At 58.8% G+C, this 11,113-nt stretch overlaps 1 protein-coding gene across 1 annotated transcript; it reads right to left on the reverse strand.

The window, feature by feature from the left end:
* Positions 1–1,203: 1,203 nt before the first annotated feature.
* Positions 1,204–9,462, reverse strand: LGALS3BP (galectin 3 binding protein). The gene is made up of 5 exons (XM_065897352.1): positions 9,411–9,462; positions 8,154–8,345; positions 7,551–7,682; positions 5,018–5,270; positions 1,204–2,236 (listed from the first exon to the last, which is right to left on the reverse strand). Exons 1-5 carry the CDS (start codon positions 9,460–9,462, stop codon positions 1,204–1,206), a joined length of 1,662 nt encoding a protein of 553 aa, XP_065753424.1.
* Positions 9,463–11,113: the final 1,651 nt, after the last annotated feature.

Below are 11,113 nucleotides of genomic sequence, written 5' to 3' on the forward strand. Positions count from 1 at the left end.
GAACCCACGGAACCCCAGGCCCGGTCCCCCCGCCTTGGCCTAGATTCTGTGGGTCTTCCAGTATCCTTCTAGTATATCCTTCTTCTGCCTGACCACCCCATGGTGGGTGTCTTTTATTTGTGGTCAAGCACTCTGTTTGTGGCCTTTTAAGGTTCTTTGCAAATTTCCATTTTTACAAACAACGCTGAGATGAGAATCTCTGCCCCCATCCCTGTGCACATGTGCAAGGATTGATGGAGAAAAGATTCCAAACACGTGCTGTTCCTTCTACCTGGAACACACCCTCCTCCCATTTCCCCCACATCTGCTGCCCCGCACTCTTCATTTCTCCACTGAGATCCACTAAAGTAGCTCCAGCCTGTGCCTCCCCCTGCCACCCTCTGGTTTCCATCACCTGTTATTCCAGCTTGTATTTACCCCAAGTGTTTTACTTGTGATCGCCTGTCTCACCCACAAGACTGCAGCTTCACACGGAAAGGACTGGATCTGCTCATTCACTGGACCCCAGGGCCCAGCACACCCAATGTCCGAACACCCGGTGGATTCAACAACTCTTTCTGCATGAACAAGAGAACTTGGGAACCACAGTGCATTTTTTAAAAAAATAAGTTTATTTATTTATTTTTGGCTGCATTGGGTCTTCGTTGCTGTGCACAGGCTTTCTCCAGTTGCGGCAAGCGGGGGCTACTCTTTGTTGCGGTGCCCGGGCTTCTCATTGCTGTGGCTTCTCTTGTTGCGGAGCACAGGCTCTAGGCGTGCAGGCTCAGTAGCTGTGGCTCACAGGTTTAGTTGCTCTGCGGCATGTGGGATCCTCCCGGACCAGGGCTCGAACACGTGTCTCCTGAATTAGCAGGCAGATTCTCAACCACTGCGCCACCAGGGAAGCGCCCACAGTGCAATTTTAATGATCTCTGATAAGGGACAGCAGAGGGCAGAGTGAAAGGCAGGGGAGGAGACCCGACAGCTCCTTGTTCATATCTTGTTGCTTCCCAACAAACCAGCTGGGCGGGCAGTGGGAAGTGGGAGCTCTCGGTTTGTGGACTGCAGTAGTTGAAACCTTCCAGTAATTTCTTTAAGCTCAGAGAGATCAACGGAAGCGGGGGGGGGGCCATCTGGTGGCTGGTGGTTGGAGATGGTTGCAGAGAGGAGGTGAAGGATGGGAGGTGCCCCGCCTCCGGGCGCTCCTGCCACCCAGCCTCGGGTCTAGTCCACACCCGTGGAGTTGGTCAGGTAGAAGGGACGGATGACAACTTGGAAGCTGCTGAAGGACCCTGCCGGGCAGGGGAAGAAGGAGGCACTCCTGGAGCTGTTGGTGTCCAGGGCGCTGGGGATCAGGGCCTTCCAGCCCTCGAAGTTGGTGACGTCCGCCACGAAGTTTCTCCCACAGAGCATCAGGGCCTTGTTTTCATAACCGATGGTGGGCTTGGAGTAGCTAGACTTGGAGAGGGCCAGGAGCGGGGGGTCGTCAGAGGAGCACGAGAACCCGTAGTTCCAGCAGCTCCGGACGGTGGGGAGGTAGACTAAAGACCAGGAGACTGAGCTGGCCTGGAAGAGGAAGCTGGGGTGCTGGGGCGTCTGGAAGGACCGGTAGGGGTTGTAACTGGAACCTGTCACGGAGGCGCTCCAGGTGCGCGAGGTGTAAAGCCGGGGCTGGTAGGTGTCCTCGGTGAGGTTCAGGCCCCTGTACTGAGCCAGCAGCTCGAAGGGCACGGTGTGGAACTCCAGGGCCTGCAGCATCTTCTTCTGGAACAGCGCCTCGTGACTCCAGTACAGGGACAGGTTAAACTGCAGCGTGAAGAGGTCGCTGGGCGGTATCATGGGGAACCGCACCCTCTCCACCAAGCCCTCCACCTCCCTGCGGGAGATGCGCCTCTCCTGGCTCCATTCATCCAAGGCCAGCAGCACAGCCAGCTCGCTGGGAGTGACCAGCTCGTTCCTGGAGAGCAGGTCTCGGAGCACGGCCGTGGGGACGCTCGGCCAGGCCTCGGCCTGCGTCAGGGCCCTGAAGTTCCAGGCCAGGAACTGCATGCAGATCTCCTCCAGCACGGGGTCCCAGGTGGCCAGGGCATAGGCATAGAGGTCCAGGGCCGTCCGGAAAGAGGGGTCCTGGGGGAGGAGGATGGCAAAGAGGTGCCCGCAGTAGCTCTGCAGCTGCTTGGCCCCGGAGGCAGAGGCGAGCTTGTGCAAGCACTTCACTGACGACAGAGAGACGTCGATCCTCCGGGAGTAGAGGTACCTGCGGGGAGACAAGGGCTGATGCCTGGTGATACTCCTTCCCCGCAGGGCAGCAGGTGTGCCCTGATGCACGTGTGCGATTGACCGCTGACACCCGCGGTGCTAGCTATTTCGAGGGGCATTCAGAGCCCCCTGATTTATCTCCTGGTCAACGCACATTCCAAGCTCCCATTTGCTTAGAGCCAGGTGTGGGCGGATCCCAGGCTCTTTGAGGAGATTGCTTCATCCTCATCCGTGAGGGAGGTGGTCCCACCACCTCCTCCACCATCACCATCGTCCTCACGGGCCGGACCATGGGCGCCAGGGCCTGCCGGCCATCCCGGGCATCAGCGTTGCCCTGCCCTTCCCTTCCCACCGTCACGCACCTGGCCAGACCCCTTCGGGCCCCCACTGGGTGCCCGTAGGCGCCCCTCTGACCCCAGCACCTGTCAGGTGTTCCCGTGACCCCCAGCACCTGTCAGGTGTTCCCGTGACATAGGCATCGCCGCTGGCCACCTCCTATCTGCCTTCCCCACCAGCCGTGAGCCCCGCGGGCGGCACCCAGTCTGTGCCATCTGCCATGTAACTCAGTGAGCCACCAGGAAGCCCTTTGCTGCGTGAAGATGCGTGCGGAGAGAGCCTGCTGGGAGGGGAAACGACAGGCTGTGGCTGCTGTCTCCTGGGACATGGTGAGTGGGGTCCTGCTTTGGGAAGAGCCAAACTCTCCCCATGGCTTCTCTCGAACGCTGAGCCTTCCAGGGAGCAGCGGACCTGGTGGCTACCCTGTTACCTGAACATAGAGCTGGGGGCGCCCAGAGCAGAGCTGGGGCCCCACAGTGTCCAGTGCCGGTGGCAGAGGTGGGCCCGCCCTCCTCCCACCCTCTCTGCCCTCATGCGCTCAACACACATCACGTGATCCTGCTGATGGCCGTGAACTCTGGGGCAAAAAAGGGCATCTGCACCCTCTGGCCCGTCGCCCATAGCTGGGTATCTGCCTGGTGGTGGCCTGAGCCCAGGAACCTTCGCCTTGGGCAGCACCCGGACAGCGGACGAGGCACTGCCTCTCTTATAGGCAAGGGGTGGCACCGAGGGCCCCGCAGATGGCCATTGACAAAGGGAGCAAGGAAACCACAGAATGTTTCTGTTACCACCCCTTAATCCCGCTTTGGGGCCAGAGAGGGATGGTTCCCAGCCGCTGGGAGCTGTGCAGCTCCCACCTGGTGATGCCCCAGCCCGGCTGGCTCTCCCCGGTCTGGGCACACTGGCCACCCTCAGCTTCAGGCGGGCACCCGAGTGGCTGGGGACAGGGGGTCGCAATCAGCCCTTCGGCCCTGCGCCACCATCAGGGAAGAAAACATCCTGAAAGGTAGAAAAAAGACCAAAGGCCCCGGGATGTTAGTGACCCCCAGAGACCCCAGAAACTGGTGAGAAGCCGGATTACTGACAGAAGGCTCTGAATAGCAGTTGCCGCGTGGGGAACACTGGGAAGAGGGAAGGGGAGCGTGCGGGGCAGCCGCAGTGAGCAGGGGTCTTCTGAGGCCTTCTGGGGCCTGGACGGGGCTCACTGCAGCCTCTCTGCCTTAGGGGAGGGAGAGAGACAGGGGCAGAGAGAAAGGAAGAGAGAGAGAGGGAGGGAGAGACAGAGACAGAGAGAGACACAGGGAGACAGAAAGAGACAGGGAGAGACAGGGAGAGAGAGCCGGAGCACATGGCCAGACAGTCCAGAAAAATCACTGAACTCTGACCAAGGGCGGTGACTCCAGCTGGGGCCGGGAAGCTGGGGACAGGCGCAAACGCATTACAGATATCAGTCCCGCTAGGAGGGGTACCGGATGGCTGCCAAGTTCTTATATTGTCCTTGGCTGAAAAGAAGCCACTTTAATCTGTTTTAACTGCCATTTGTTGTTTTCTCTTAAATGTCACTTTCACCTACCTACAGCTTTGGGTCACGAGAGAGAACAGCTTTCATAGACGTGGTTCTTTTTTCAAATCGATGCTCGCAGAACACCAGCCCCCCGGGAGGCCCCTCGGGTGGGGACAGAGTGGCCCCCAGCAGGGCGTTCTGGGGGAAGGGGCCGCCCCTCGGGGCCCACTCTCATCTGGGAGACGGGCTCCTGAGCGTGGCCGGCCCACTGGTTAGACCCGAGGCCTGGGCGGCCCCGCCTGAGGGCTTCCCCCCACTTTTCTCCAGCAACAGATTTGGATTCGGTTTTTAAAAGAATTTTTTGAGTGAGCAGATCAGTCAGGTGAGAAGAGGGAGAATCCTTTGATGGTTGTTTTTTGGATGCTTTTACGACACCTGAGAGAGGGGTGCGTGTGTGTGCGTGTGTGTGCGTGCGTGTGTGCGTGCGTGCACTGCCCCATCTGTCACAGCCCCTGCAGAAAGAATGCATAAGAATGTGCGTGTGGGCTTCCCTGGTGGCGCAGTGGTTGAGAGTCCGCCTGCCGATGCAGGGGACACGGGTTCGTGCCCCGGTCCGGGAAGATTCCACATGCCGCGGAGCGGCTGGGCCTGTGAGCCGTGGCCGCTGAGCCTGCGCTCCGCAACGGGAGGGGCCACAACAGTGAGAGGCCCGCGTACCACTAAAAAAAAAAAAAAAAAAAAAAAAAGAATGTGCGTGTGAATGTGAGGATGCGTGGCTGTGAAGGCAAATGTGCGAATGTGTGAGTGTGTGTGCACACAAATGTGAACAAGCGTGTTCACCCAAGCATGGCTGCCGTCGGTGCCGCATCCCTCGTCCCTGCGGTTTGCCTTGGAGGGGATGCTGCCCAGTCCCCAGCCCCTGGCCCCAAGGACACTCACTTGATAAAGTCTCTGACGACAGGCACACACTCGGTATCCACCTCCATAGTGACACTGCTGCTCGGTTCCTTCCACAGGCCGTGTGCCTCGGGGTTGGTGGACAGGATCAGCTTGTGGGCACAGATGCCCAGCTCGTCCTCCTCCTTCGTCTTCACCCTGATGAACAGGTCACAGCCCTTTTGGCTCTCAAAGATCTGCTCTAGAGCTGCGGGGAGCTCGCTGGACAGGTCGAAGGTGTGGATGCCTCTGGTTTCTAAGGGGTAGAAGGGAACGTGCCGTGTTGGGAGGGGCCCTGACACTTGCTTCCTTTGTGACCTGAAAACACTTTTGCTCCCTGGAGTCAGTTTCTTCCCTTAAATCGTGGCCCCGCTCCTGCCTTATCTACTCAGAAAGGCTCCTGGGGAGGCAAGGAAAGAACAGCCCTGGAAGACGGGGTGCTGTTGCCCTCCGTGGCCCAGAGCCCCCGCTCCGTCAAACACCCCTACTTAGCTCATCTGCCTCCTCTAGATTCTGACAGCACATCCAGGTGGGTGTTTCGGAGGCGCTGACTCCCAGAGCCTGGGGCCCCATCCCAATCAATCACTCACCCAGATATGACCTTCTAAAACCCAAACCTCCTGCCTGGTTTGGTCTGAAGAGGGAGGGTTTAATGGCAACCCTATTTAGAGTTTTGAGGTTCTCAGCAGCCTCCTTCAGGGGACCGAGGCCTAGAGAAGCTACTTGAAGCCCCCAGGGTGGTTTGGGGGTGATGCACCGCCTCTCCTGGCCCCTCCCAAAGCTTAGCAAGAAACTAAATTCCATCTGTTTTTTCTTTGCCACAAACAGGTTTGAATCAATTCTGACAATTAAACCAGGTGGGTTCAGCCCCCGCATTCCTCCCTGCACCCCAGACTCTCCTTTACTCTCACCCCGGGGCTCCCCACCAGGCCAGGGCTGCTTCCTGCCTTGCACCCCAGCCCCACAGCCCAGGTGTGTCTCCTGCACGTGCTCCCACGCTCCCTGTGCGAGCCCAGGGAGAAGGACAAGTGGTCATGAGAGACGAGATAAAACTGGGACCCGAGGACTCAAATCTGCGGGGCAGCCTCGGTCCATTTAGAATGTCTGATGGCGTTGGGGAGAGGGCAGGGCTGGGGCTGTTTGCAATCAGGCCTTTCTGCCCCCAAGAAACGTCTAAAGCACGTCCAGCAGGCTGTCTAAGCCCGGGTCCGGGGGGTGTGCTGTAATATGTTTTGGAATGCGAACCAGCAGAAACAAAAGGCTGGCGTTTCGAGAGATACGCCTGCAGCGTGTAGACACAGGGTGCAGAGGCACCTCGTTTTAATGTGCTTCACAGATGCCGCGTTTCTCTGAAACTGAAAGTTGTCGCAACTGTGCCTTGAGCTACACCATTTTTTCTTTTACCCAACGGCATTTGCTCACTTTGCGTCTCTGTGTCACATTTTGGTAATTCTCAGTCACCTTTGATGTTACTATTGGAAAAAGATTATGACTTGCTGAAGGCTCAGATGGTGGTTAGCATTTTTTAGCAATAAAGTATTATTTAATTAAGGTATGTACATTATTCTTCTAAAAATTAAGGTGTGTAGAGTGTTTTTTTTTCATCGATAGCTTTTCTGGTTCACTGATTTTATGCCATCGATCTATTATATTTAGAACTGGCTAGTCCTTAAATTTGTTCTCTACAAAAAAAGAGAGAAAATATGCATATTTATTTTATCTGAAACTCTTCAGCTTCAATCCTCTCTTAATGCAACAAGGCCTTGCCCGTGTACAGCTGAGCACGGGTGTCAGTCTCCCCGCACCTCCCCCCATCACAGGGAGGGGGCGCTGCTGGGCCAGGAGCCTGCACCCGGTGACAGCTGCTTTCTCTCTTGCAGGAGTGACCTAGGACTCTGGACTAGGGTCAGAAAATCTTTGTTCCAGTTCTAGCTCTGCTTCCAACTAAGTGTGCTTGCTTATTTATTTAATTGAAGTATAGTTGGTTTACAATATATTAATTTCAGGTGTACAACATAGTGATTCAATATTTTAGTATGTACATTGTTTCTTTAGACATAATACTACTGCACACTCAGTAGACTACAGTATAGTGTAAACATAACTTTTACAGGCACTGGGAAACTCAAAAATTCCTGTGACTCGCTTTACTGTGATACTCGCTTTCAGTGGTTTGGAACCGAACCTGAGATATCTCCGAGGTGTGCCTGTATTTGGAATGTGGCTCATTGCCCAAGAATCGGGTTAAATGGAGCATTTCTGAGTGGCTCCGGTCGGGGTCGGGGTGGGCGGTAAGGAAGTGGAGATCTGTTGCTGTGAGGTGGTGGGAACTGGGCCTTTCCTGCCCCTCCTGGAGAGTAGGCACCACCTGCGAACCTTTGCACGGGAAGGTGTGTGATCCGTGTGGAGGGGTGGGGAGCCGACGTGACCACCGTCCCTGGGATCCAGGGCTCGGGCCTCCGTGGCAGCTCTTGGGCGGGGGTACAGGGAGGGCCCTGGGGCTCAGGATGGGGCACACCCCCCCGCCCCCGCTCACCGTTGGTGCAGATCACGCCGGCGTCCTCGTCATGTCTACAGTTGCTCTTCATCCAGCCCAGGGATGTGCAGTTGGCCAGCGAGGGCTCTGTCCCGGTGCACTGCACCTCGTCCAGCATGATGGGGCCCCTTCCTGGTGGCACAGCAAGGACGACAGAGCCTGGAGGGGGAGCTGGGGCTCTCGGGGCTCTTGTAACGTCATACCACGAACTAGCCTTGTTCTCACAAGGTCTGTCTGCCTCGTAGATATCAAATTATTATACCGTAATTTACGTGTCTACCCCTGTCTCTGAATATTTGGATGATTTCCCTTTTTTTGAATCACAGGCACTGCACACAGACTTTTCTTTTGGGGGGAAACTGTTTCGAGAAGGTAAATTGCCCGGAGTGGAGCCACTGGGCTGGAGGACACGGCCGCCGGCCAAGCCTGCGTGCGCGCCGGGCCGCCAGCGCTCAGCCAGCGCGGGGCTTCGGCCTCTTTGAAACCTCTGCCAGCACTGAGCTGGCGGGAACGCCATTTGCCCGCCTTAGGTACGATCCCTTCCTGGGCCTGGTTACTTAGCAGCGCGTCCAGCTTTGGAGGACCTGGGGACTCGCAGGTTACCTGGCCCGAAGGTGGCTCTGCCCAGAGCCTCAGTGGCATTCTTGAAGCCCAGGGCTCGGCAGACAACGCTGGCATCTGTCAGGTCCCACAGCTTGTCACACACCGTCCCCCACTGGCCGCTGTAGTAGATCTCCACGCGGCCCTCGTTGGCGGTGTCCCCGTCGGCCAGCCGCATGTCACCGTCTTTCACGCCTGCAAGCTCCCGAGGGAGAGCAGAGGTCAGCAAGGATGAAAGCCGCGTGCTGGGCCTCCATCCCAAGGCAGCAGCATGGCCGCCCCACCCTCCTCGGGGGTCATGTGCTTTCACGGGGGCAGTAAAGTTCTCCCCAGTAGGGGGTGACCCCTGGATCATTAGCTTTGAAGACTCCCTCCATCCTCGAGGGGATCACCCCCCGGGGAGGAATGGAAAGTACACATAGACCGCCCCCCATACACACAGTGAGGGTAGACTCCACCTTTCTTGTCTCTGAGGTCTGAACCCTTTATTGATAGAGATGGGGCAGAGGGGTGCCCGATGCCACCTGAGAGTAGGGTGGCAGGACCCCAAGGAAAGAATGGGGGATGGGGCAGAGGCCCACACTGACCCCACTGAGGGTGTCTGGGGCTTGGGGTGCAGCCCGGGCACCACAGTGAGGACTGCTGGAAGGGGCGTGTGGGAACATGGGGGGCAAGCAGGCCCAGGGCGCCCCGGAACTCAGGCAGAGTGCCAGGCAAGGAGAGGAAGCGGGGTCCTGGCCCTACACCTGTTCTTCTGGGACTCGGCCCGCTGACCTCCCCTGCCCAGCCCCACCTCAGCCCCGGCCGGAGCCGACAGGGTCAGGCAGGAGCTGGGTGCCGTGTCAAAGGGCACTTCTCAGATGGGGGAGCAACAGGCCTCTGTGGGGTCACCAGGATGAGGAAGGGCCTCGAAGTGTGAAGGGTGAGGACAGCCGTCCAGGACTCTGGAATCTGTGTCCAAAGGGCACTGGCCTCGTGTCCCCCAGGGTTTGGCCAATCTGTGGGCCCCTCCTGCCGGGTCCCTCTGGTTCCCACCGGATGAAATGGTGACTCCCTTGGCATCCCCCCACCGAAACATACAAGCCATGACTTGGGACACCCGGGGTTTCAAGCAGGAGAGAAGACCCGGGCTGACTCCCGTCACCCAGGCACCGGGCAGAACATTGCCCTGATTTTCTGCAAAGAGGGGGCTGACCCCGCAGAGCAAGGGAGCGGCAGCTTCACAGACGCTGCTTTCCAGATCTCCGGGGGCCCGCTCACCGTGAATCCCCGCGACCAGCAGCCACATCCACAGGAGCCGCAGAGGGGCCATGGTCTTGCCTGGGAGCCCCTGTCCTGCAGCGAAAGGAGGCAGCCGAGTGAGACGGCGGAGCTGGACAGCCCGTGGCACCAGGGCCGGCGCGTCCACCCAGCCTTTGGACCCTGCTCACGGAGGGCGGCCGGCGGGTGCAGGGCCTGCACCCTCAGAGCCGGGAGCCTGGGGAGCGCCCGGCGGGGGCCCCTTACCTCATCTGAAGGTGGTCCTCCGAGGACGAGGGAGACCTGCTCAGAGGAAGTGGGGGGGTCTCTGGGCAGCGAGGACAGTGGGAACAGGAGCCCATCTCAGAAAGCTAGGCCTGGCGTGGCTGCGGGGGGGATGGGTGGGGAGGAGGGGAGGGAGAAGGCAGGGTGTGCGGGGCCCAGATTGGGAGGGCCTGGGGAGCCCTGCTTAGGATGGGGCTTTGTCTTCAGTCAGTGGAGCCCTGAGGGGGTGCCTTGAGGTCTGCAGCAGACGGAGAACATTCTGTGGGCTCTGGACCAAGTGAGCCCAGGAAGGGAGGGGGCGGCAAGAGCAGGGCAGGGGGATGCAGCAGGAGGAGGCCCCAGAAATCCAGGCAGGAGTGACAGAGGGACAGCCAGCAGTGAGAGAGCTTGGGCTCGGCGCGTCGGGCGGGGCGGACAGGGGTCAGGGCTGAGGCCCAGGCCTCTGACTGTGCAGCCGGGTGTGGGTGGGGAGAGGCTGCGGGGAGGGGCACAGGATGCGAGGACCTCTGAGGTCAGTGTCCCCAAGGAGCAGAGGCTCGAAGAGGTGGGGGACCACCGAGGCCACACAGCCAGCCCTGGGCAGGCAGGCAGGGGGGACCCAGGTCTCCCCACTTTTGCCTGGACTTCTTGGCTCCGTTTAATTGTCACTGCTCACTTTTCCCCTTCACCCCCATCCTGCCCCTCACTTGCCTCCCTCCCCTCCTGTCCGCACAAGGGGGTGGTCACTGCAACACCAACACTCACCCCCGGGGCCCAGCGAGCAGAGATGTGGCCTCTCTTGTGGCTGCCCCTCAAGTCAGGGCCTGGTTACCTCGGGGCGGCACCCCGGGACTGCGTTAACCAGACCCCCGGGGGCTCCCAGGCACGAAGGCCTGTTAACCATCATTGAACGGCATCACTGGGCCAGGACGGCTCACACCGCTGGCTCGTGGGATCCTGACCACGAGCCTGAGAAATGCTCATTGACCCCACCTTACAAGCGAAGGGGTAGCTGGCTCGGCTCACACAGCTGGGGAGCCGTGCGTGGTGTGTTTGTGTGGGGGTGCCCTCTCTTCATTACACTGACCTCAGCAGATGGCCAAGGGGCTAGGATGACCAACCGCCCAGTGCACTGGGGCCTGTCCCGGCTTTAGCACGGGAACTCCTGTGTCCTGGGACATGCCCTAGGTCCCAGGCACATGGGGATGGCTGGCCACCCTCTGCACTCCCCAGACAGTGGCAGCCACCAGCTTTGCTCTTCCTGAAACAGGAACTCAAGGCCCCAGACAAATGGCCATTTAAACGCTTGGCACGTGGTATGCAAATGTCACAGTACTTCAGGTGGCCGCGACCACCCGTTTTTGCCTGACTCATTTGGGAAGTGGGACAGAGTTTATGCAGACTGGAGAGAGGTGCTCTTCCTTTGTGCAGGTTTAGCCTGGGCTGAAAAGCACTGAGCA

The sequence above is a fragment of the Phocoena phocoena genome, chromosome 19 (genome assembly GCF_963924675.1).
Source record: "Phocoena phocoena chromosome 19, mPhoPho1.1, whole genome shotgun sequence".
Lineage (NCBI taxonomy): Eukaryota > Metazoa > Chordata > Mammalia > Artiodactyla > Phocoenidae > Phocoena > Phocoena phocoena.